The 24,329-nt window shown below is 60.5% G+C and overlaps 1 protein-coding gene across 1 annotated transcript; it reads right to left on the reverse strand.

The window, feature by feature from the left end:
- Positions 1-1,051: 1,051 nt before the first annotated feature.
- On the reverse strand, positions 1,052-23,524 carry RASA4B (RAS p21 protein activator 4B). The gene is made up of 21 exons (XM_027527171.1): positions 23,338-23,524; positions 18,450-18,506; positions 16,823-16,936; positions 16,280-16,341; positions 15,035-15,164; positions 13,100-13,181; positions 12,389-12,520; positions 12,072-12,163; positions 10,667-10,784; positions 10,278-10,428; positions 9,890-9,954; positions 9,462-9,574; positions 9,019-9,211; positions 8,651-8,788; positions 7,688-7,832; positions 7,353-7,522; positions 6,746-6,883; positions 5,405-5,540; positions 3,750-3,870; positions 1,791-1,855; positions 1,052-1,693 (listed from the first exon to the last, which is right to left on the reverse strand). The coding sequence occupies exons 1-21, from the start codon at positions 23,400-23,402 to the stop codon at positions 1,602-1,604; spliced, it is 2,379 nt and encodes a 792-aa protein (XP_027382972.1). The 5' UTR covers positions 23,403-23,524; the 3' UTR covers positions 1,052-1,601.
- Positions 23,525-24,329: the final 805 nt, after the last annotated feature.

Below are 24,329 nucleotides of genomic sequence, written 5' to 3' on the forward strand. Positions count from 1 at the left end.
TTAAGTGCACACCTGTCTTTCCCCTTCACTCCATGCCTTGGGGCTCAGCAGACCCTGGGGTCCATACTGCCTGATCAGGAGGTCCTTGAAACCCAAGAAGAGCCAACAGGCAGGAGATGTGTGTGAGACCCTAGGGAAGTAGCCAGAGAAGCACGAGTTGGTGATGGGGGCAGGGAAGAGCAGGCTGAGGCCCCCTGGCCCTGAGCCCTGGGCCAGGGAAGGAGAGGGGATGCCCAGCCCTGCAAAGAAGCTGGTGAGGCCCACAGGCTGGCAGAATCATGACCAAGAAGAGATGAACATCCAGGGGGTTGAGCTGGTGTAAGCTGTGGAGGGAACCACCCATCAAGGCTGTGGCCAGGAGAAAAGTCTGATATGGCCCCAAAAGCCACGGGGTTGAGGGGAGGGGGCAGCCCCCTGTACCTTCTCCACCTCTTTGCCTTTCTGGGCCACCCCTCAAAGAACCCAGTTTGCAGTCTGCCCAGATGGTCCTGCCCCAGAGCCTGGCTAGTCAGCCGGGTCAAGGGTCCTGCCTGTAACCCAGGCCCTTGGGAACTGTCCCAGGTCTGGGCTCACAGGGGAGGCTCTAAGCTTGGTTGAATGAGACCTTTAAGAACGTGCTAGAAGACCCTGTTCCTCCTCTGTCTTGCTAATTACGTGGAAGGTTCCTGTGTACCTAGGGAGGGACTGGGAGGAGGGCAGGGAGGTGATGACCAAGGAAGTCCTGCTTGGGATGAGGGGGTTGGCATAAGGGACACTGGCAGGGCCAGGCCACGTGGTTTGAGGTTCTGACCTGCTTCCTCTTGCAGGCCCGGTTGAAGGGCCTGTTTGGGGGCTGCAAGGAGGGGCAGCTGGTGAGGCATGTCAGGCTCGCAGCCTGTGGGATGGATGAGTGGGACCGAGGGGTGTGGTGGGGACGGTAGGTGGGATGAGAAAAAAGTCCTCAGGATGGGGGGCAGCAGAGAAGAGGCAACAGGGGTACACAGTCTATGCTGGCGCCCAGTCCTCAGCCACCCCCGCCAGCAGCTGGCCCCCATCACGAGACCCCAGAGCCTCCGCAGTCACGGCAGGTTTATTGTTGGCAATAAGCACCTCGATGCTCTCCCGGGGGGCACAGCCCAGGAGCAGGGGGGGTGGCGGCTGGGAGCAAAGGGGGTGCTGAGGTCCAGGCCTGGTCTCCTGGGCTCTGCGCACCCTCCTGCCTCTCTGGGTCCGAGAAGTGTCAGTCCATCTGGGAGTGGGCCACCATAAAGGGTGGCTTCTGGCTGGCTCTGCCCTGGGCAGGAGAGGAGGGCCCTGGCGCAGCCTGGGGTGAGCGGAAGCGATGGCGGCGGGGAGCAGCCCGGCCTTACAGAGGAGCGAGAGCAACTGAAGCTCCCTGGAGACATCAGGTGGGCGATGACTGGCCAAAGCCTTGTCAGCCCTGGACTTCCGGAGCCCCCTGTCCCCTGACTCCCCCGGCCCAGGAGGGACCTGGGCCCTGCACCCCAGTAAGAGGGAGTGAGGCGAAATGCTGAGAGTGCGCGGGGGTCTCCCAGCACTTGGCAGGGTGCGGCGCAGCCTGCGGGGCATCCTCACGTCTGCAGCTCCAGGATGCGGCTCAGCTACGAGGGCGGTGAACCTGCTGGGCTAGACCTGTGGGCCTCCTGGAGGTCCCCGAGCACCTGGAGCAGCTCGGCCAGCGGGTCCCTGGGGGCTGGAGGGAGATGCGGGGTCAGAGAAGAGAGGGCCCCACTGGGGAGGGAGGCCCCACCCACAATGCCCAAAAGGGGGCTGGGGTGGGTGGCACCTACCTTCCCCAGGGCCCGTCGGCCCGCGGCCTGCCTCTGGGCCCGTGCTCAGCTGTCGGTGCTTCTCCCTGGGGGGAGAGGACAGGGTGTGAGGCTCCCATGTCCCCACAGGACCCAGGGTGACCCCAGCTGGGCCTCCTGAGCTGGCGGGGGTCCTGGGGGCAGGGGGCTGACTTTTCCAATCTACAGGCAGAGATACGGGCCCAGGTCTCAGCTGGCCCCCACTCACCTTCCTCGTCCCAGCTTCCAGCCCCCTCCCTTGGTCCCCCCTCTCCCCTCACCCCCCACCACCCCCGCAAGGGCAGTTTGGAAACCAAAGTTGAATCGTGTTGCTCCTGTTTTGGAGGGGCCCTTGGGAAGAGGGCCAAGCGGAACCTGAACATCCCCTAGTGTTAACTGCCCACAGGATGAGTTTCTTTCTTTTGGAAACAGGAGACAGTGATTTTTTTCTTTCTTTCTGGCCACACTGCACAGCATGTAGGATCCTAGTTTCCAGACCTAGGGTCAAACCTGCACCCCCTGCACTGGAATCACGGGGTCTTAACCACTAGTCCACCAGGAAGTCCTGAGAATGCTGTTTCAAGCGTGGCTCCTGACCGGCGTTCACCAATGGCACCCCAGGCCCCTCAAGTACAATCCTCTGTGCACTTACACAGAGGGAAGGTGAGCAGCCTCCGTGCAGACCTTGTGCCCCTTATTGAGGAATTCTATGGGCTCAGCCCTTTGACTGTCTCCCGGGTCTATTCTGGGAGAGATGTGTCCCTCTGCTGAGGCCTAACAAGCTCCTCCCCGTCAGCTGCCCCAGGTGACCCCAAGGGGTCAGTCTGGTCCCTTACTCCTCTGCTCATTTGCTTCTTCAACATTTACTAGAAGAAGAGAAATCTGTGCTATTTAAGCAAACAAATGTATGATAATCTGCCTCAGCAGCTGCAGGAAATTAACGCAGCAGGGGGCCGTGGACAGGTGGTCGGGCCAGAGGCTGGAGTTCCTGGTGGGGCAGAAGTTCTGGGCAGCAGGCTGGAATGGGCCGGGTCTGGTCAGAGGCTCCGGAGGTGGGGAGGCCCTCAAGGCAGGCTGTGCTGGTTAAGAGCCTGGGCACTGGTCTCACCTGAGCCCCAGATGGGTTGGGTTCAAATCTTTGCTCTGCTGCTTCCTGGCTTAAATGGGGGATGATAAGAATCCACCTGTTTCAGTAGCTGCAAAAGGTGGTTTTTAAAAAGCACCCCATGTTTTCCAAGCTGGAGCCAGGGGCTTCCCTGGTGGCTCAGGGGTAAGTAATCCGCCTGCCAAAGCAGAAGACATGGGTTCGATCCCTGGTCGCACATGCCTCGGAGCAACTGAGTCCGTGTGCCACACTATTGAGCCTCTGCTCTAGAGCCTGGGAGCCACAACTGCTGAAGGCTAGAGGCCCTAGGGTCTGTGCTCCGCAACAAGAGAAGCCTCCGCAGTGAGAAGCCCTCATGATGCAATTAGAGCGTAGCCTCCACTCACTGCAACTAGAGAAAAGCCTGCAAGGCAATGAAGACTCAGCACAGTGAAAAATATTTTAAAAAATAAAGTACAAAAATAAAACTAAAATAAGCCAGAGCCAGGGCTGAGAACCACTGAATTAAGTGAGTTGGCTGAGGGCAGTCCCGGTGCTCCGAGGGCCCCATAGAAGTGCTTGGCAGATGAGGGGGCGGAAATCAACCACAGCCTGACCCTGGGGCTTCCACAGCCCTTTGCACCTTCATCCAAAAGACAGCCAGCCTCATGCTGCAGAGATCCAGGCACACTGCCCTCCCCAGGCGTGGGTGCCCTAGCCAGGAAGGTGTGGGGGCTAGATCAGGAGGGAAGAGAACAGCCACCGTAGAGGAGCCCTGAGCCCGGTCCTGGCTCTGGCCACCCCGGCCCCCAGCACATCTCTGGGGGCTGCCCAGGCTCTGCCCGTGGGCCTCGCTGCCCCCGAATGGGCCTCCTTACCGCAATGCAGCTTCCACACCCAGCAGGTGCCGGTAGATGAGCTGAGCCTCTAGGTCGTGGTCGAGAGGGTCATTCCACTCCTGCAGGGTCACCCAGGACCGCGTCTTGTTGCAGCCCAGATCTGGGGCAGAGAGGGGACAGAGTGGTAGGCAGGCACTGTGAGTGTTCACATCTGACTTCCTGGAACGCGGATGGGGAAACTGAGGCCTAGAGAGGGCGAGGGGTGGACTCAGGGGCCCCCCACTGCAGGGCTGGGCTGGGGCACAGCCTGGGAGGTCTGGCCCAGGGCCAGTCGGTGGCGCCCACGCTTCAGGGGGCAGCCCCTTATCTCCCTCCTGTTCAGCTCCTGAGCAGTAACTGACATAATTGCAGGATGTGGAAGTTGTGCAGGATACAACCTAGAGTGCTGGACCACTTTCTGGAAGATTCCTGCCTAGAAGGAAGCTGGGAGCAGCCGAGAAACATAAGGTCATGGTAAAAGGAGCCAGGAGAGTTGTGCCTTGGAATGAGCTGGCTCGGACACATGCTGGCTTCAAGACCTTGGCACAGACATCTGCCCTTGCCAAGACTCAGTCTCCCCCTCTACAGTACGCGGCTATCAGGCCCTGCCTCATAGCACCCTGGAGAGCCCCGCTGCGCCACCGATGAGGGTTCTCGCCACAACGTTATAGCCGGAGGCTGCAGGCCAGGCCCATCAGCCAGAGACACACTCATAACAAGCTGCCACTGCTCCCTGTCAGAGCCAGAGCTGAGCATGAGTGGGTGGACCATCTTCCCAGGGCTTGGACCATGCCGAGCTACGGGGCTCAAGGCTCAGCCTGGCCTGCAGGCGGTGGGGGCCCAAAGTGCTGAGTGTCCTCTGTAACTGGGAAGCAATAATTTTGTAAAGCAGATACAGATAATGCAGGAAGATGTGGAACCTTCAAGAACATTGCTGTCCAAGAAGATAACCACTAGCTGCATGAGACCATTCATATCAAAATGAATTGAAATTAAAATAAATTCAAAACTCAGCTCCTTGGCTGCACTCGCTCCTTGGCTGCACTCGCCCCATCACAAGTGCTCAACAACCGCATGTCTGCAGCTGGCACACACACAGCATTGGGCCAAACAGATACACACCATTTCCATCATCACTGAAAGTTCTAGAAGCTTCTCTCTGCCATCCCTCTAGGGCCCAAGGCCCAGGGTACCCCCAACTCACAGCTCCAGTATTGGGCTGCCAGTGTGGCAATATGCAAATTCAGGAGCTCTCTTCAGCCCTCTTTAGCAAGGAATCCCTAAAGCGTGTTAGAACCCTGGTTCTGCAAGAAGCTCATTCATTGGGCTGAAAAAGGGTTCCCTGGGAAAGGAGTTCAGAAGGAGCTGGACTAGATGGCGGCAGATATGGGATTCTAACTCTTGCCTCCTCCAGGGTCTCTCAGGCACCCACAGGCTTTGTACACACCAAGTGGCAGGTCCCAAAACACCGGATCACGGGACCCTTTCTGCCCAGAGCACCTGCATGGCCTGGCTGGCCTCAGGAGTGCCCACAGGTGCCCTGGTGGCTCCCAGCTGGCCAGTGAGGTGGGGCTCCATAGCCCCATGTCCCAGGCAGGGGTCTGAGGTCTATGGGGGACAGACTCAGCACTGTGGGTTTCTGGCCTGCATCCCACCTGTCTTGTCCCTCTGGTGGCAGCAGCTCCATTTATCCCCGCGGAAGATGCCAGGGTGGTAGGAGCCCAGCAGGCCAGTGTTGTTAATGCAGACCTTCCGCAGCGCAGACAGCCACTGGTTCAGCTCGTTCACACTCTGCAGGGGATGAGGGGGAGGGGCCATGATGAGAGGTCACTGCCTCCAGGAAGCCCTCCATCCTTGAAACTGCCCTGCCTCTCAGGACTACACAGTCTTGAGACCTGGCTCAGCAGCTTTGGGGGAATTAGGAAAAGCTGCCCTTTCTCCAGATGCAGGCAGCCCATACCCAGCACATGGCCTGGTAAAGAGAGCGTAGGCTGGATTTCAGCCCCCACGGTCCCCTCGGCCAAGCCCCTGGGCAGTCCACAACCTGTCAATCATGTGTCACCATTTCTTCCCTGTGGCTCTAGAATCTGACCCATCAGGGAGTCCTCGGGGGTTGCGCCCCGTCGGATGGGTCTGTGACCTCCCACCCCTGCATCCAAGACAGTCACTCTGGGGAACAAAGCACGTCCCCACCCACTCCACCGTCCCCCTTGTTCAATGTCCCTGCTCAAATGCTGCCGTCAGAGGCCCTCCCTGAGAGCCCCTCCCTGCTGCACCCCACTCTGTCCCCTCCCTGTCTCTCTGTCTCCATTGCTAATGTCAACAAAGCACTGACATTAAAATAATGTCAAATATTTTCACTGACATTTAAAATATCTATTTACGGATCTATCTCCTTCCCTGCGATGGAAGCCCATGAAGGCAAGGACTCTGTTCTGTCTGCTGCAGTACCTGCATCACTTAGATTAGTGCCCAGAACCTAGAAAGCACTCAATGAATATTTTTTAGATGAATGAATAAATGAGTGAGTGAATGCGTTAATACATGAAGAGGAGAAAGGGATCCGAGAGAATCACCCACAGCCACACACTTGCATAAACGTGCGATTGTTATGTGTGGATACATACACACACACACACACACAGAAACACACAGACACCAACTTGAGACAAGTTCCAACAAATGTATACAATGTGAAGATTCAAGACACGGGGACACACTCATCTACCCGCTGGACCGCCCTGAGACCTAAGACCTATGCGTGGGTGCCAAGACAGGGCCACACAGACATGGGCATGGCCTCCCAGGCACCCAGACCCCAAGAGACACACCCACGGCACTCACATCAGCTTTCACACCCATGCTGTGCCTGATACAGCGACAGGCGGTCAGAGGCTCACTCAGCCTTCACTCCAGCCCACCCAGGGCGGGGCGGGGGGGTAGAGTTTCCCACGGGACCCCCACTGGCCGAGGGCTCCCCTCCACACGGCCCACACCTTGCACTGCAGGTAGGCGGTCTGGAGCTTGCCCGCATCATCCGTGTAGATAACCTGCATGACGTGGGAGCTGCTGAAGCTCTTCTCCTCCACCTTCTCTGCTGCCCGGATGTTGGCGAGCTTGATGAGGGTGCTTTTCTAGGGGGACGGGGACAGGGGAAGGGAGGCGCAGGCCGAGGTCACTCCCCTTCCTATTTCTGGGCCTCAGTCTCCCCTTCCGCAGCACCAGGGGTTGGCACTGGGGATCCAGAGGACCCACCCTCCCAGGAGTCTGCTCTGAGAGTGACCTCAGCCAGGACAGAGTACAAGCACTCAACCTGGCCTCTTGGGGGCCTGAGCATGCCTCAGTGCCCAACTCGCGCACACCCCTGACCAAGAAGCCAGGGCCAGACACTGCAGCCACGGCCCACCCCAGGACCCCCTAGAAAGAGGACCTTCTTCCTCACAGGTCTTAAGTCACCCTATGGCTGCCACCAGGAGCCGGCCCCTGCCTGGCTTTCTTCTCCGACCCTGGTGGTCCCTGAGGTGGGCTAAGAGGAAGGGACAGGTGCCTCCAGGGTGTTCCAACCCCTCAGAGCCCCTCTTACCCTCTGGTGCCCTCACCCACCTTGGAGCTGGGGGTCTTGGCAAAGCTGAGGGCCTCCGTGGTAAGGGAGAAGTGGAGCTTCTTGAAGGAGGAGGACGTGAGGGGGCCTTTGCCCTTGGTCCTATGGATGAAGAGTGGCCCCTCCTTCACCGGGGGTGCCTGCAAACTCAGGGCCCGCTGCAGGTCCAGCTCTGCGGGCCAGGGAGGGAAGGCAAAACGTGAGCCCCGGGCGGCAAGGGCTGGGCCGGGGGCGAAGCAAACTTCAACATCGGGCTGTGGGTGGAGTAGCGAGAGGCACTGAGTTGGGCGGGGCAGGGGGCGGGGCAGGGGGCGGGGCCGCGCCCTGAAGGGCTCACCGTCTTTCTCCTGGATGTCCACCAGCTTGGTGATGAAGTCCTTCAGCTGGGCCACGCCCTGGCGCACCGTGGGCTGCAGCGGTTCCATCCAAGCCTCCTTAGCCCTGGAAGCTGGCGTGTCCATGTTGCCCACATTCTGGACCGCCTAGGGGTTCGACAGCAGGAAAGGCCAGACTCTGCTAGAGTCAGACGCCAGGCGACGGCCACTCCCGGCCCCTCCCCCCCGCACCCAGTCTGTGCTACTCCCACTGTAGAAATGGAGGCAGAAGGCGACCCAGGCTCTGCTCAAGGACCCACTCTATCCCACTGGGTACCGGAGCGGGGCAGGGGCGGGGCACGGGTCACAGTTTGCGGACTTCAGGGAACTTATAGTTGGGACTGAAAGTGAAAGTGAAGTTGCTCAGTCGTGTCCGACTTTTTGGGACCCCATGGACTGCAGTCCACCAGACTCCTGTTTCCATGGGATTTTCCAGGCAAGAGTACTGGAGTGAGTTGCCATTCCTTCTCCAGGAGATCTTCCCGACCCAGGGATCGAACCCCGGTCTCCCACATTGTAGGCAAGACGCTTTACCATCTGAGCCACCAGGGAAGTCCACAGTTAGGAACTACTCGGGCCCAGTCTATTGACCTTCTGTGGATTTCATAGCAGACTTTGCTCCACTGGGTACCCTGGCCCCAGCCTGGTGCCAGGGAGATAAGGGCAGCCTGGGAGTCCGTAGATCTGAGAGTTAGAAGGCCTCGGTTCTCCCAACAGGCGGTGCGACCAGGCCTTGGGCACCCTCCAGCTCGTAGACTTGTTCCCTTAATCATGAGACTGGGCGACCATGAGAAAGCTATGAAAACTATGATGTGCAGCGCCACAGGAGGGTCCCGGCGGCCTGTCACAAGGCGTTCCTGGAGCCAGTGTGAAACACAGTGGGGAACCCAGCTGGGCATCTTCCGCTGGGGTCCGCAGACCCGCACCTTGGCCAGCAGGAGCAGGGTGCGGCTGGTGCGGGCGTCCGCGTGCCGTTCTCGCAGGTGGAAGAGCTTGGGCGCCAGGATGGCAGGAGAGACAAAGCGCAGGCACAGGAAGCTGGTGACGGCGATGAAGGGCACGTTCTGGAGGGGCGCGAGAGAGTGGGGGGCTGGACTCTGCGAGGCCTGGGCTCTTTTGACAGCTCCCTTCCCTTTGGGACTCTCTCCCTAGCTCCCGTGATCTTCCTGACCCCGGCCCCAACCTGGGCTTCTAACCATCAATCAGGCCCCTTCCTACCAGGCCCTGAGACACCCGCCCCTTCTTTTCCCACCACTTTCTCCCCTCCGTCCAGCCCCACCGACAGAGGGCGCACCTCGTCCTGGGCGCTGGGGAAGCGCTCGCGCACGCGCCGGAAGAGCTGGCGGAAAGTGGCCCGGACCACCGCGGGGCACGCGCGAACCGAGCGGCTGAGTGCGCTCAGCAGCGCCCCCAGGTGGGCGCACAGCGTCTGCACGCTCTGCTCCAGCACCTCGGCCTCGGTCTGCGGGCGGTGCAGTCCAGAGCACCTGAGTGGGCCCCGGGGGCGGGCCCGCCGAAAGATCGAGGTCAGCGCCTGCACCCACGACTCGGACAGGGGCGCCCGGAGACACAGGTGTAGAAAGACATCAGCTGAGACAGGGACACAGTCAACGCACAAATGGGCAGAGCGGACGAAAGGCCGACTCAGGCAGAAACACACGCACACTTGCACAGAGGGTCTGACCCGTCCCCCTGTCCGTCCCCCACCCCACCCTCAGGGATCACCCCTGGCCTCACCCTACATCCTTGACCTCCACCTTGCTGGGATCCAGCTCCACGTACTTCTTCTCCTCAAATACCCTGTCAATGATGGGGCCCAGGACTCCGTGCAGATACCGCATCCCTGCCACCTGGGGGCCACCGCGAGCCGCGTTGGTCCTGCCTCCCACCTCCAGCTACCCTCCCTCTCCCCGCAGCTGGCCTCCCAGCCACCATCTGCCTGCTGTAGCCACCTAGGGTAGAACCTGGCACACACAGGGGAAGGCTGCTCAACAAATTGCAGCTACATGAATGAATGAATGAATGAATGAACGGAATTCTTAGCCTTAAAAGGCCCTGGACAGGAAACAGATGAGTCAAGTTTAAGGTGCAGCTCTGTCTCTTGGCCTCTAGGAATCTCAGTCTCCTCCTCCATAAAACAAAGACAATATACCATGCAACCTCACCTTCAGAAAAGACTCCATGGACTTGGAGGCCAGAGAATTGCTCCGGAACAGGGTGTTCGCCTCACCTGCAAGCAGAGGTTCCCGTGGATAGGGGGTTGGGAGAGTGACAAGGCTTTGGGGAGAAGGATGGAGGAGCTTGGGACTAGGGGCTCCTTGCTGACCACTCAGTAAAGAGCCTCCTGGCCACCTGTCAACTCAGCATCCCATCTCTGCCTTTTGCTTTTTCCTTTACTTCCAAATCTGACCCGTCTCCCTCCTTAACTGGACCCATCGGCCTCCTGCAGGAGGACTCCGGGATTTCTCCCCTCCGACCATCCCTGGAGTCCTAGGCTCCTGGCCCTCCACCCCCACCCAGTGCCCTGACAGGCCACTCCCTCCCAGGCCTCACTGGTGCGGCTCAGCTCCAGCTGAAAGAGCAGGTCCAAGAAGTCTTTGGCCAGTCCCTGCCCCAGGAAGAGCTTGAGCAGGGTGGTGGCCACCTCCTGGCGACACTCCGTGCTGGTCGTCTCCTCAATGAGTGAGATCAGCTGCCCTGGGCCCTGCAGGGGGCGGCGAGGAGAGGCGGGGCTGCAGGACACACAGGGGAACCCCAACCCTTTCCTCTGAGGGCCGCAGAGGACCACGGGGAAGGGGGCCCACTGTCCCAAGGGACGGAGGGGCCCGGGGCACTGGGTGGTTCTGACAACTCAGATCTTCGCTCTTCAGAGCATGTTTAGAAGGACGGGGAGGACACACCCAGGGTCCCTGAACCTCCCGCCTTCCCCGGGGGACCCTCACCTGGGTGCCCGGCTTCACCTCTCGGCACAGCAGCTGCACCAGGGGCTGGTAGCAGCTGGATGGCAGCACCGTCTCGTCCCGCAGCCGCACCTCCAGCTGCAAGGAGCCCAGGTGGCCCCTGGAACGGGCAGCCCGTGACCTCTCCACCAGGGACCCAGGCCGCCCGGGGCCGGCCCCTTCCCTACTGCCTCTGTCTTCCCTGCTGTCCCTCTGAGCCAGCCGGCCCTCCACTGGGGTTTCCTCGCATTGTCTCTCCCCACCTCCCATTCTCTGCCCTGGCTGATCTGTTTGGAAACCCCTTGCTGCCTCCATCCTCAGGGGAGCTCCATCCGTCTTCAAGGCCTGGCTCCCTGCCACCTCGAGACTCCCGAGGACCCCAGGCTTCAACCATGTGGGCGTGCTGGGCCCCCCGGCCTTGAGTTTGTCAACTCCCAGAGAACAGCTCCCATGTGTATGTTTTACACTGGAAGCAAATCCCCAAGCTTCATGACAACCTGCCAGGGGAAACTGAGGCTCAGACTGGGTAAGCAACTTGCCACATTAGACCTAACTTCCAAGCTCCCCTGTTCTGGCCCCTCCTGGGGAGGCCGCTGACCAAGGCTTGATAGTCTCTAAGGCCCCCCACCCCCATTGCCTGCAGGACAGCCCGGCTAAGTGACAAGTGACAAGACTGCCGTGGCTGGTTCTATGGAAACGTCTTGGAGTTGGACACGGTGGTCCACCCAACCCTTGTCCTGACGAGGGTGTGTGGTGGGGGGGGGGTCTGGGACCTCCTGTGGACACACAGAGCTGAACCATTCGAGGTGGGGACACTGCTGTTCCTCCACTTCCGGGCTGAGGAGAGGACAAGGGCGGGCCAGAGGGCTTCCTTATAGGGTTGCCAGATTCACAAAATGAAAATACAAGGCACTCAGTTACACTGAGTATCTTAAATATAAGTTTGTCTCATATACTTCATGGACATACACTAAAAAATCAGTTCAAGGTTTATCCCAAATTCAGCTTCACTAAACATCCTGTATTTTATCTGGCAACCTCATTCCTGGAAAACTGGGGGGAGAGTGAGAGCTATGGCTCAGGGACACTGACTCAGAGCTCTGGGGACTTGAACTCTGGTCTAGGGTCTGCAGAGACACCCTTAAAGGGAAAGTATCTGAAGGCTTGTTCTAGAATCTGCCAGAAGACTGAAAGCAGGAGACTTGTACTGCCTTGGAGCTCTGAGGTCAGGGCTGAGTCCAGGACTGTCAGAAGGGGAAGAGGAGAAGACGCTGGCCTGGTGGACAAGCGCACAGGAAATCCGGGGCCGATCACTCCTGGCCGGCACACCTGCCTGCCTGCTGGAGCCGAGGCTAAGCCTCCCAGGGCCCAGACCCGCCACCCCTGTGGCCAAGCCCCAAGCACTTACTCTTCCCGCCGGCTCTTGGACTGGTCAGGCTGCAGCCGGAACCAGCCCTCCTCCCGCTGGGCCGCCCACAGTCTCTGCACGTTGACCACCACCTGGGAGTAGGACAGGCCTTGGTTGTTGGCGGGGGAGAGGTGGGGACGACCCGAGGCTGGGATCCTCGTTTCCCTTCCTTGCCAACCACTGTTCTTTTGAGAGGGGGTACCTGCTGAGGGTCCCTGAGCACCCGGGGGGTCCCGGGCCTCCTGGGTGGCCCTCTGTGGGATGGGATGGCCGGAATGGAGGCCAGCAGGGGTGGCCTGAAGGGGCAGGGTGCTCACTTTGCCCAGGAAGTCGTTGCGGCTGACAAGGTCCCAGTCCCAGGCCTCCACGCACAGCACCTCCGCCGCCCCCTCCTCCAGCTCGAACTCAAACGTCTCATTCCAACGAGGGTAGCATGACTTTTTCACGATCTGCCCCAAAAGAGATCACTGATCACTGGAGGCGGGCTGACTCCACCAGTCTCCCCAGGGCCACCTGAGCGCAGGGCCACCCCACACACCTCCCTTGGGTTCCCCGAAGGGGCTCTGAGGCAACAATCTCTCCTCGTCCGCGCAGAGGCCCCGAGATAGCAGAGGTAACGATTCCATGTCCAAACCCCTACTCACTTCTCAAGTGGGGAAATCGAGGCCCAGAGCGGGTAAGACACTAGTCCAAGGCCACACAGCAAAATGGTAGCAGGCTGCCCTGAGAACCCAGGTCTCAACGCCCTCCCCACCAGGGCTGAGCACCCCCAACCCTGGCTTTTTCCCGGAGTTGAGAAAAAAAGCAGTGTGGGCAGGGGGTGGACTTGGCAGATTAACCCCTAGGTGGGCAGACTGTCGCGGCACACCGTGCACCCTGGGAGAGGCCACCCTGCTTCCCAGAGCCTCCTCTGAGAGACTGCAGACCTCAGCTGACCTCCCCGGTGATGGTCAGAGAGGATGAGGCCATGAGGGCCTGGGCGGGTCCTGGAGCCCCCCGGCCCGCTCCCGGCCCTCCAGCCTCCTCACCGAGGTCTCCTGCGTGCGGCCGTTGTATCGCACTCGGACAAAGGGGTCAGATGCGCCATTCCGGTCCTTGGGGGCGAGGTCCCTGCGAGGGACCAGAGCACCCATTTGTCACCCAGCCTCACCTAGGTGGACACCCCCCACCCCACTGTGGGGTGACCCTACACCAGGCTGGAAAGGCCTGGGCGCAAGCTGGGAGGCTGTGGAGAGTGTCTCTGCATTTTCTAGACCCTGACTCCCACTGCATTCACCCCATGGACCCCCCCATGTGTTCCCCACACCAGGGTAAGGGTCCTCCAAGGCCCCTTCTGACTCCTGCTGCACCTCCTCGGGCGGCAGGGACGCGAGGCGAGTGCAGCCTGGAACAGCCTGGCCCAAGGGCGCACCTCGCTGCCCTCCGTTCCCAGGGCCAGGCTCACCTCTCTGAGCCTCGGTTTCCTCATCAAGAAAGTAGAGAAGACAATCCCTTGAATGGAGGTAACGGGCTCCTAGAAGGCCTACCCCCTCCTACTTGAGGGGGCCCTTGGGGAGCAGCCCCCACCACCACCCTGCCCTCTCCCCACAGCTGGTCCTTCACCAGGACCAAATCTGGCCACGGCGCCCCCGGCTTAGCACCCTCTTTGGAAGAATCACAAACCCCCCGCCCCGCCTTCCCTTCCCCGGAAATATCATTTTCTGTTCTTTTTTGTCTTTTCCAGTTTACGCCTCTTGTGACTGCTTCTCTTTCCTTCTCAGAACTGCCTATTAAAATTCCAGAGCGTGGCCTTGAGAATCTGCCCAGAAACAGGAGGAGAAAATGTTCTTCCTGCCTCTGCAACAAAGGCAGCTCCTTAAGGGGTCAAAAGCCGAGGACAGCGGGGGACAAGTCCTCTCACACACCAAAGGGGGGTCTGACTGACCGCTGTCCCCCCTTCGCCCCCAACCCCGTCACTTGCTAAGAGGAGGCCAGGTCATGTGTGCATGTGTGTGAGTGTTCATGTGAGCGTGTGAGCACTCAGGTTACACAGCCTGGCCTGGGCGAGGCTGAGGATGGAGGAAGTGAGTAGGCAGAGGGGTGGACGGTCCGCGAGGAGGACAGGGCATGAGGGGGTGACTGTATGTCTGTCCAAGTGCAGCCCTTTTCCCTGGGACTGGCTGTGCGTGTCCCAGCCCCAGGACGCAAAACTAAAGCCCAGGGGAGCCACAGGCCTCACGTTCAGGAGGCAGGCCTTCCTCCAGAGCGGCCAGCCACCCCGCGGGGACTCCACAGGTGCCGGCCGGCTGGTGGGTCCCTCCACGGGCCGCCCCCGCTCCCGCCCCGGAGGCAGGCAAGGACCCGGTGGAGGTGGGTCGGAGCCAGAAAGGAAGGTGCTTCTCACGGAGTGTGTGTGACTCACACTCAGGCCCCGACGGGAGTGGAGCTGCAGCTAAAAATACCCTGGTTGGGGCGGGGGGTTCCCTGGCACAGGTGACAGCCCCAGATTCCCATCCAAGTCACTCTCCCTCCGGGGAGAACCCCACCCTTTCCTCTGGAGATTTTCAGCAACTCCTTTCACCTCCCCCGCACCACACTACCCTATCGAGGGCTGCCCCCCAACCACCCTACCCTATCGAGGGCTCCCCGCCAACCCCACAAGTCAGGTCAAGTTGACACTGAAGTTAAACCCAGGGGAAGCCCAGTCCTGGCACTGGGGCTGGACGATCGGGGAGCAGGGTCCCCTCCCCCATCACCCCCACAGCTCGAGGATGCCTGGAAGTCCAGCATCAGAGCAGCATCCTTGCCCTTAAGAGACACAGCCTCCCACGGGGTCACCAGGGCAGCATCTTCATGTCCCCAGTCCCCCCCCAGAGCCTGCCGTCCAGGGAGGAAGCCTGGTGGCATCAGGGAGAGGAGGCCTAGCACCCACGGTGGGCTTCTTTAGTTCCAGGGGGCCCCCTGCCCAGCTCCCCACAGCTCACCTGGCCTCCAGCACAGAGCAGCGCAGCCTGCAGGCCCGGGTCCCTGGCACCACCTCCAGCCGCAGGTGGATCTCACCTTGCACCTCCTCATCAGGGTCGACCTCGGTCAGGTGGGCCCACCCACTGAAACCTGAGGGGCCTCAGCTCAGCTAGGGGCCTGGCCCTTCTCCTGCAGCAACCCCCGCCCAACGCCCCGGGCCCCTGCACGATTGCCTTGGGGTCCTCTCAAGCTCCCGGGAGACCGGGGCTGCTGCCCCCAGTGGCAGGTGGGGACACCGAGGGTCAGGAGCTGAACAGCAGTGGGCTCAAAGTCCAAGTCCAGCCTGGTGCCAAGCTGCATCTGGTGGCCCTGCCCTTGCCCCATCCTGGGACTGGCCTCTCTGCCTCAGTTTCCCCATCTTAAGAGACAGGGAGAGTGGGCTGCCGGGAGGAGGACGCGACAGATGGGGGTGCGACAAGGGGATGGCATCACGGGGGCCAATGGCCCCTGAGTGGCCAGCTGGGGCCACAAGCAGGAGAGGACTCAGGCCTGGCAGGGGCCAAGAGGCCCCGTGAGTCAGCAGTGGCCCTCCCCCCGTGCCAGGCCTGCCCCAGCCTCAGGGATGGGAGCAGGTGTGTGCCAGGGAGGCCCCTCAGGAGTCACGGGGGCTCAGGCCAGCAGAGCCTGAAGCACCTCTGAACTCCTGGTCTGAACCTCCACTGGCAGATGGTGACTCAGCCTGGAGGAGGCGGCACCAGGTCACATGGCCAGGCTGGGGCAGGGCTGACCCCTCCAAACACTGTCAGTGTCCCCCGAATCCTCCAGGGGCTCTCTAGCCACGCCCTGCCCCAGGCCAACCCCCTCGACTGAGGACACTGGGGACCAGGCCGAGGAGACCCAGTGGGGCACACAGCCAGCCAGACTGCGACGAGGTGACCCCACCCCTTGACAACGGAGCATAAAGAGGCCCCTTCCTCTGCGTGCAGAGATCTCAGATCTCACTAGCAGCCCCTCATCCCCCCGGGGGATGTGGGCCCAACCAGGGGGGCAGAATGGTCCCAGCTACAGGGCAGAGACCAGGGAATAGGCAATGGAGAGGGCCATGGGCCCTTCTGGGGAGGCCCAAGATGGCTTTCCTGAGCACAGGGGACTGAAGGATCCCAGAGGAAGGTCTCGGAGCAGGGGATGGGCTGGGGACTGGGCAGACCAGTGTGGGGGAGGGCAGGGGACGAGAAGCCAGCATGGCCTCCCTCCTGGGGTCTTACCCTTAGGGTGAGCGGCCAGCGTGTCCCTGGTAAGGCAGACCTTCCCAATGACATCATCCCGGCTGGAGGGTGGAGAGGGAACCCGAGTTGGGCAGGGCTGGTGCAGAACCAGAGACCCCCAACCCACCCCACCCCCTTCAGGGCCCCTCTTGGGAGCAGGGAGGCTGACAGTGCGGTCACTTACAGGAGCCTACATGGAGCAGGACCCGTGACCCTCTGGCAGGCCCTCTCAGGGGCATGTGTCTGCACGTGGACTTACGCATGTGCCCACCTACATGCCCAGCTCTTCTCTCCGGGTGCCTGTTTCTAAGCTCACATCCCCATGCACACACAGCGCAGCACACACATGCACGCGTGGTGGGGTGTGAGCATAGTGAATCCACCCACACGGACACAGACACTGCACATCTAAGCCCTGTGCCCTGCAGGTCCCCTGGGCTCCCCCTCCTTCCAGGCTGTAAAGAGGAGGCAAAGTGACCCGCAGTCCCAGAGAGGGACAGGGGCGGGGTCCGGGCCCGGGATGGGGAGCGCGGTTGCGCCCACCTGAGAGCATCCTCGTCCATGACGTAGAAGGCCACTGAGTGGAAGGTGGGCGGCAGGTGCACCTCGTACTCCTCGCCCCAGAAGGGGCACAGGGTCTTCCACACAGTGGCTGTCCTGCAGGAGACAACCCTCAGCACCGCCCACAGACCCCTGGCCGGGACAGGGCGGTGGGCGCTGCGGGGCTCGAGCCCACCTGTCCCCACATCCCCCTCCGTTTCCCGGAACGACTGCTCTGCTGGGTGATGATTCTCCCTGTCCCTCCATCGTCCGCCGCCCATCATCCCCTCCTGACCATGCTCTCTGCCCTGGCTGGGGCAGGCACTGGCTGCATCTGTCAGGCGACTTTCCATTTGGGGAAACTGAGGCCAGAGTTGGCAGTCACTGGCCTCAGGTCACACAGCAGGACAACGGCAGAGCCAGGACCGGAAGGCTAGCTTCCCAGCCTCCCTGGCTCCTGATACTGAAGAGACTCTCTGAGGGTGGAGGCAGGGGGATGGCCAAGCTGACTCTGGGGACAGACGGTCCTCCTGCGGGGGAACCTGAGAGCCAAGGTCTGGAGCCTGCCCCACAGAGCCAGCTCTGGTTCATCCCAGGGCAGAACCCTCAACTCATAGGGCTCCAGACACTTTCCTGATGGTCCAGCAGTTAAGACTCTGTGCTCCCACTGCAGGAGGCGTGGTGAGTTCCATCCCTGGTCGCAGAATTAAGATCCCGCATGCTGTGCGGTGTGACCAAAATAAACCCGCCAAAACTCCTAGGGCTCAGCAGGGTAAGCTGAAACCCTCCAAGGACCTTGATGAAGGCTCAGGGGATCACCTTCACCCCAACCACTTCTTGGACAGGCCACTTGAACTCTGGGGCCTTGATTTCCCTGTCTGTCCTTGAGACAACCCAAGCAGTCAGGCATCTCCCCACCCTGCTCACCCCATCCCCCACAGTGTCGGTGCTCTGGAGAGAGCCTGGAAAAAAGCACGCTGTTTGCAGGTGGGAAGCACTGTGGGGCTGAAGTGACCGCCTTGGCTATTGATCAGCAGTGGGCACCCCAGTGGGCAGAAGGGTGGAGCGGCTCTGGCCATGAACTTTGGAGGCAAAGGCCTTCGTGGGAGAGGGTAGCAGACAGCAAAGACCCTGCCCAGGATCATGGGGCCCACGGGGAAAGGGATGCAGCACAGGGGAAGTGGCCGTTCTGGGCAAATTAGCTTTTTTTTTTTTTTAATGGGATGTGATGCTGTTGTATGGAGCTCATGGTAAGTATTAAACTGCAAAAGGTTTAGCATAGGGCCTGGCAGAGTCCATCCTCCCTGAGTGACAGCTGTGGTTACCCGCCATTATCCTCTGGCCCTTTGGCCGGTTGTAAAGTTGTCAAGAGGAACAGAGTGGGTGGGAGGCCCTTGGCTGAGCGCCCAGCCCACAGTAGATAATCCCTCTATGGGCGTTAAGGTCAGTAATTAGCAAGGCTAGTCGGTCTTTTCTCACCTCCCAGCAGGCTGTCAGGGCCTAATGGGCCCCAAGAAATCAGAAGCTGCAAGCCCTGGCTATCTCCATGCAAATTTCACACGCCCTTAGACGTGGGAGTTGGGGGGCGGGGCGGGAGGAGTGGGCGGGGCGGGAGGGGCGGGGGCGGTACCTGATGATGGGCTCATTGTCCACCTTCACGATGCAGTAAGGGTCGCTGCTGCCGGTGCTGCAAGAGAGGGGAGGGACTGATGGGGGCGGGCGGGCCATGCGCACCCCTCCTCCCACCCCAGGAGAAAGGACAGTCCAGGCTGAGGCACCAGGTCCCAGGCTGGGACCCAAAGACTACTCAGGCTGAAAAGTGTGCCCCCACTCTTGGGCTGGGAGGGGGCTGGTGAGGCAAAGGCAGGAACCTGCACCAAGGCTCCCCAGCCACTGCCTCTCCAGCTCAGGACAGGTCACTTCTTCCTGCCGGCTCCCACAGCCCCCCAAACCCTGCCTCGTCCAGGGGAGGACAGAAACAACAGTCACAAAAGCCCCTCCACCACGTCAGTCTCTCCTCTGAGCCTTGGTTTCTGCTGTTCCTTCTGCCTGGACTGCCTTCCCACTCCTCTGAAGACCCCCTCCCAGCCCCCCTCCTCTGAGCCCTCACCTGTCCCAGAGGCAGGGAGTAAGGTCTCCCCTCCCATCCCAGCACCGCTAGTGACATACCATCATCAACTGCCTCCTCTGCCTGACTACAACCCGAGAGTAGGGACCACTTCTGTGTTGACAGGGCTTGGCACAAGACTGGGTCCCCGTGAGTGTTTGTTGAGCGGCATGAATGAATGAATGGACATCCATCAGCCTCAAGCTCCCTGCCATCTGGGAAAGAATAAATAGGGAAGGAAAGCCAGGATGGCTTGGTTCCTCCTGTCTCTGTTGCCGGGGGATTCCTGGGGTTGAGGGCAGCCCTGGCCAGGCCCAGGGTCACTCCTGAGCAAGAAGCAGGAGTGGACTTTCTCCAGAAGTGCCCTTCAGGTCTGCGACCCATAAAAAGGAAGGAGATGTTGGATTTGCATGTTGGAGGTTGGGGAATTCCAAGCCCAGTTCCCTACTCAAAAGGGGATCTTCCTGCAGAGGAAGCTACTGGAGACAAAGTTCTCCTGCCACTGATGGTAAATGTCTCCCAAGACTCAGTCCCTCCTCCCCGTAGACTGGGATCTGTAACGCCACCTCGCCACCTCACAGGGTAGCTGACTTGATGTGAGGGCCAGCCCACAGACTGTGTTTAGTAACCGCCCTGGACTCTCTGATCTTCTGTTTGTAACCCTCTCCCATTGTTCAAGAGCCCTGCCCCCTTGTTGGGAAATTAAGGTTCCACTTGCCTTGCAGCAACTAAGCCCCAGCAAGGCAACTACTGAGGCCTCGAGCCACAACGGGAGTCCATGCACTGCAGCTAGAGAAGATCCCATGTGCTGCAATTAAGACAGTGCAGCCAAATAAATAAGTAAATATTTTTGTAAAAAAAGAGTGGGCATTTAAGGACCTGAGCCCAACGGTGGTCCCTGGCCAGCTGTTGGGACTTGTGCTGTCTGCCCTGATGAGGCCCTTGGGCTGGGCCCCTTCCCACTTCTTACCCAAACCACTCACTGCTGCTGCTGGCCCAGCCTGGCTCCTTGCGGGGCCTCTATATTTAGGGCCTTGGCAGTTTCCAGGCTGTAGAAGGGGGAGGATCAGGGCAAATCCTGAAATAGCCCCGGGATTGTCCCAAGGGCCGCTGGGCAAGGGAGCCAGCGGGTCACCAGTCACCATGAGACTCAGCTCCTCTCTGGCTAGCCCAGGCACCCGAGGATGGGGAGGAAGCAGGACAGAACCGAGCGGGCTCTGGAAGCTGTTCGGGGAGCACTGCTGGGCCCTGTGCCCTTAAGGGGACTAAAAACCCACGAATGGAAGTGGCAGAGAGGCGGGTGGCCACTGTGTGATGACCGCCCCTCCTCTGAACTGTCTCAGTCAAGATGGTTCACCAAGAATGAAGGCGAGCTCCCGGTCCTCAGAGGCATCCAAGTGCTAGCTGGAAGGGATGTTGCTCGTGAGTCAGGCTTGGGGCTCATGAGGCCCAGGGGTGCAGGCTCACCACCATCACCCCTGCCTCCAGCACTCAGGGAGGGCCTCCTGAGATTTCTGAACCCCTGCCATGACTGAGGCAAATGCTTTGCATGGCATTTGCAAGGCTGGGTACCCACTGAGCCCCACAGCAAGCTTGCAACCTGGGTCCAGATAGGATGCTTGGTCTGTCAGCAGAAGAGTGGATTTGACTCCTGACTTCTCTCCCTACCGGCTGTGTGGCCTTGGCAAAGGACTTCCACATCCTAAGCCTCAGTTTCCCCATCTACAAACGTTTGTTGGAGCAGTGTTCGGTCGCTCATTTGTGTCCGACTCTTTGTGACCCCATGAATGGCAGCACGCCAGACTTCCCTGTCCTTCACCATCTCCCACAGTTTGCTCAAATTCATGTCTATTGAGTCAGTGATGCCATCCGAACATCTCATCTTCTGTCACCTCCTTCTTCTCTTGCCCTCAATCTTTCCCAGCATCAGGGCCTTTTCCAGTGATCAGGTGTATAAGGTAGATATGAGATGACTCATTGGAAAAGACCCTGATGCTGGGAAAGGTTGAGGGCAAGAGGAGAAGCAGGCAGCAGAGGAGGAGATGGTGGGATGGCATCAGTGACTCAATGGACGTGAATCTGAGCAAACGCTGGGAGACAGTGAAGGACAGGGAAGCCTGGTGTGCTGCAGTCCATGGGGTCGCAAAGAGCTGGACACGACTTGGCGACTGAACAAAGAGGACTGCATGGGAAAGGTCCTCAACACATCTGAATCTCCTCTACCATGGAGCAGGTGTCCCTGAGGGCGCCGAGAACGCCGAGACAAATGAGTCATGGTTCCTGTGCTCAGAATCATGTGGCACCGGCAGCCCACAAAGGAGCAACTGGTACCAAGGGCTTCATCCTAACTCCAGCTGACCCAAAGTGCTACAGGACAAGGAACCCTGCCCAAGGGCGCCAGAAAAAGCTCTGGAGGGAAGTAGAAGTTTGGAAAGGGTCCTGAAGGATGAATAGGAGTTTTCCAGCCACCCCTGAAGGGAAGTGCTTGAAGGCGGGAAGACTCATACATGTGCGAGAGCAGGGGAGTGGGGGGCCAACAGCCCAAATGTGAGGGCCTGAGGTGGCGCGGGTTCACAGCTGGATCTAAGAGATGGTTGATGAGTCAGAGCTGCCTATACCAGCCACTATGGCGAAGACAGACCAAAAGAGGGGAGGGCAAGGGAGTACACAGGAGGGCAGGGCAAGCAAAGAGATTCTGGAGGCAGAACCCACAGAACTTGGTGACCCCTCCCCTGGGGATGGAGGCACCCGCGAAGGTGTCCCTCCCTTGCGCAGGGCTGGGCTGGGGAACCGGGCATCAGGGCTCCCAAGTGGGCAGAGTGCACAGTTTCACTGCCCTCGGCTGCTAAGAGCCTGGAGTCAGGCACTAGGGCCAGTGCTGCGGGGATGGGGAGGGAGGCGACAGACGGAGGGGCTGCACCTCCCAGCCGCCACCAGCCAGAGGAGGCCAAGCTGACCTAGATACCGGTGCCAGCAGGGGGCGGGAGGTTGGGGGGGGCGGCGGGCGGCCGGTGCTTGGAGGCTGGGCCTGGAGACCGAGACCCTTCTCAAAGCTCATCTGCCTCCCCACCCGAGAGACCACATTCCCAGCTCCAGCTCCCCTCCCCTCACACAGCGAAACCCACCTTGACACAGCCCGCCCAGCACCCTCCCTCACCCATTGCCATGGCAACTGCTGAGCCTGGCCTCCTCAGGCCCAGGGGGCCTTGAACTGGAACTGCTCGTGGCGCTGAGCGTGCTGGGAAACTCACGGGGACCACTGTGCGAGCGCGCAAGGGAGGTGCCTGAGCCCCCTCCTCCTACGCCCCACTCCCGGGTCCGCCCCCCTCGGCATCCCGGCACCCGCTGAGGAGCCAGGGGTGGGGAGGCTGCCAGCCAGCAGACTTTGGACCCTAGGCTGCCTCCGGGCTCCCCCGTCCCCGCCCCTCCTCCAGGCAGCCAGGCCCCTCAGGCTTCATACTTTCCATCACCCTCCACCGAGAGGGATTTCCACCTCCAGTTTACAGCGGGGAAACTGAGACTTGGTGGACAATGAGCCGCCCAAGGCTCATAGGAGGGAGGCGGCAATGGCATCAGACAGCTCAGCTCTGGCATCTACTGAGAAGGGTGGCGGGGGAGAGGGGGGTGCTTTGGAAACCTCAAATCTGGCCAGGGGCCAGGGAAGGTCCTAGATGTCAGTGCTTGTGAGAAGCCCTAGGATTAAGACCTTGCTCTGCCACCTGGGGCCAGCATCTCCCTGTTCTCGGAGCCTCCGTTTTCCCATCCGTAAAATGGATCAGTGACAGCGGCCTTGCTGGGTGGTTTTAAGGGTTAAAGGCTGCTCCTCAGGCAAAGCTGAGGACACAAGAACAGTGACTCCCTAGCCACCCCATCCTGCACAGATCCTGCCTCTTGACCAATAGGTCTACTCTTCCTTCCCTTTTCAAAGGCACAGCAGGAAGCCCCAGGGCATTTCGGGTGCAGGGTGCATACTGCCAGGAACTAAGTGTTTCAGAACTACTGAGGAAGATCCTTCGTTTTTAGGGGGGCACTCCACCCCCTCCAGCCACACCCCCCGCAGTGCACAAAGACAACTCCTTTTCGATGTCACCCCCATGCCAGCTACACTTCTATCAAAGCCCCTTCCGCTTGTGGGCCTCCGCCTTCCCTCCCCGTTCACTGAAGGCCCCTTATAGACCCCCCGCCCCCTCCCCAGTCCCGGGCCCTTCCCTGTCATCCCCTGTCCGGTGTTCCAAGCAAATCTCACTGTCCCCGTTTCCCTGACTGTCTCCCACCGCAGCCGCACTCGCCACACCCTCGCCACCACTGCTCTACTTGCGGGCGGGCCGTGTAGACCCCAGGAAGGTCAGGCGGGCATAAGGGGCAGCACCCCTCCTGGACAGTTGGGGTTTCCATCCCCAGGCTTGCTCACATGTCCTTGGCGGGCAGGTTCTTCCCCTCCACGATGCGGATGGACAGCGAGCTGCGCTTGGCCATCGCGGGTCCGCGACGCGGGGTCCTTGGCCAGGGGAGCCGGACGCCAGGTTTCAGTGCAGCTGCCGGCAGGCGGGCGGGCGAGCGAGCGCTGGACTGGGCGCAGGAGGGGGGCGGGCCCCGCAAGACGGGGGAGGTAAACGCGGGGGCGGGGGAATCTTGTCCACTTCATTCACCCCCGCCCCCGCCCCACGTGCGGAGACACAGCGCCCGGACGAACCAATCGGCGGCCGGGGCTCCCCAGGGTGGGCGGGGCCGGCCCGAGCCGCGGCGTTCATTGGGCCCCTGAAGCGGTGTGAGGGCGGGGCCTGCTCCGGGCGGGGGCGGGCGATGGTTGGTCCCGGCTCTCTGGTGGTGGGGAAGCGGAGGGGTCAGGGGCTCCCCGCTAGGCGAGTGGAGACTCAAGGCCGCAGGTGACGTGCGCCAGGACCCGCGTGGGCCACGGGCGTGGTCCGAGTGTCTGTACCCAGGCGTTCAAGGGTGTGGGCCCGAGTGTGAGCTGGGAGGCGTGAGCAAGCGCGGGGATGCGCGGGTGGGATCGAGCGAGGACAGCGCTGGTCCCCGGAGGCTAACTCGGGGAGGCCCCTGCAAAGGTGTAAGTTGAACAAATGAACAACCGGATGAATTTAGCAAACAACAGGTGTGTTGGTGTTAGAGTCGCGGGACCCAGAAGGAGGTGAAGCGGGGCAACTCAAACGTCCTGGGGATCCAGAGGTGTGGGGATTAGTCTGAAAAAGCCGGATTATTTGGGGGAACCTACTTGGGAGAAGGGGGCGTCCTCAGTTGTCATCTCATTTTGCCTTTTACATGCCCGGAGTGGGAGACTGGATGAGTAACTCACGTTCACAGAGGGAAAATTATGTGCTGGAAGATCACACAATTGGCCCCTGGTGGGGCTAGGCTAGGCCTCCCCAGAACTTCGGGCCTGAC

The sequence above is a fragment of the Bos indicus x Bos taurus genome, chromosome 25 (assembly GCF_003369695.1).
Source record: "Bos indicus x Bos taurus breed Angus x Brahman F1 hybrid chromosome 25, Bos_hybrid_MaternalHap_v2.0, whole genome shotgun sequence".
NCBI lineage: Eukaryota > Metazoa > Chordata > Mammalia > Artiodactyla > Bovidae > Bos > Bos indicus x Bos taurus.

Coding starts and splice junctions, on each gene's coding strand:
- RASA4B (XM_027527171.1), bottom strand. CDS start 23,402: ATGGCCAAGCGCAGCTCGCTGTCCATCCGCATCGTGGAGGGGAAGAAC. Junction 16,937..18,449: donor GACAATGAGCCCATCATCAG/GTACCGCCCCCG, acceptor TGTCTCCTGCAG/GACAGCCACTGTGTGGAAGA. Junction 1,694..1,790: donor GCCGACGGGCCCTGGGGAAG/GTAGGTGCCACC, acceptor ATCTCCCTCCAG/CCCCCAGGGACCCGCTGGCC.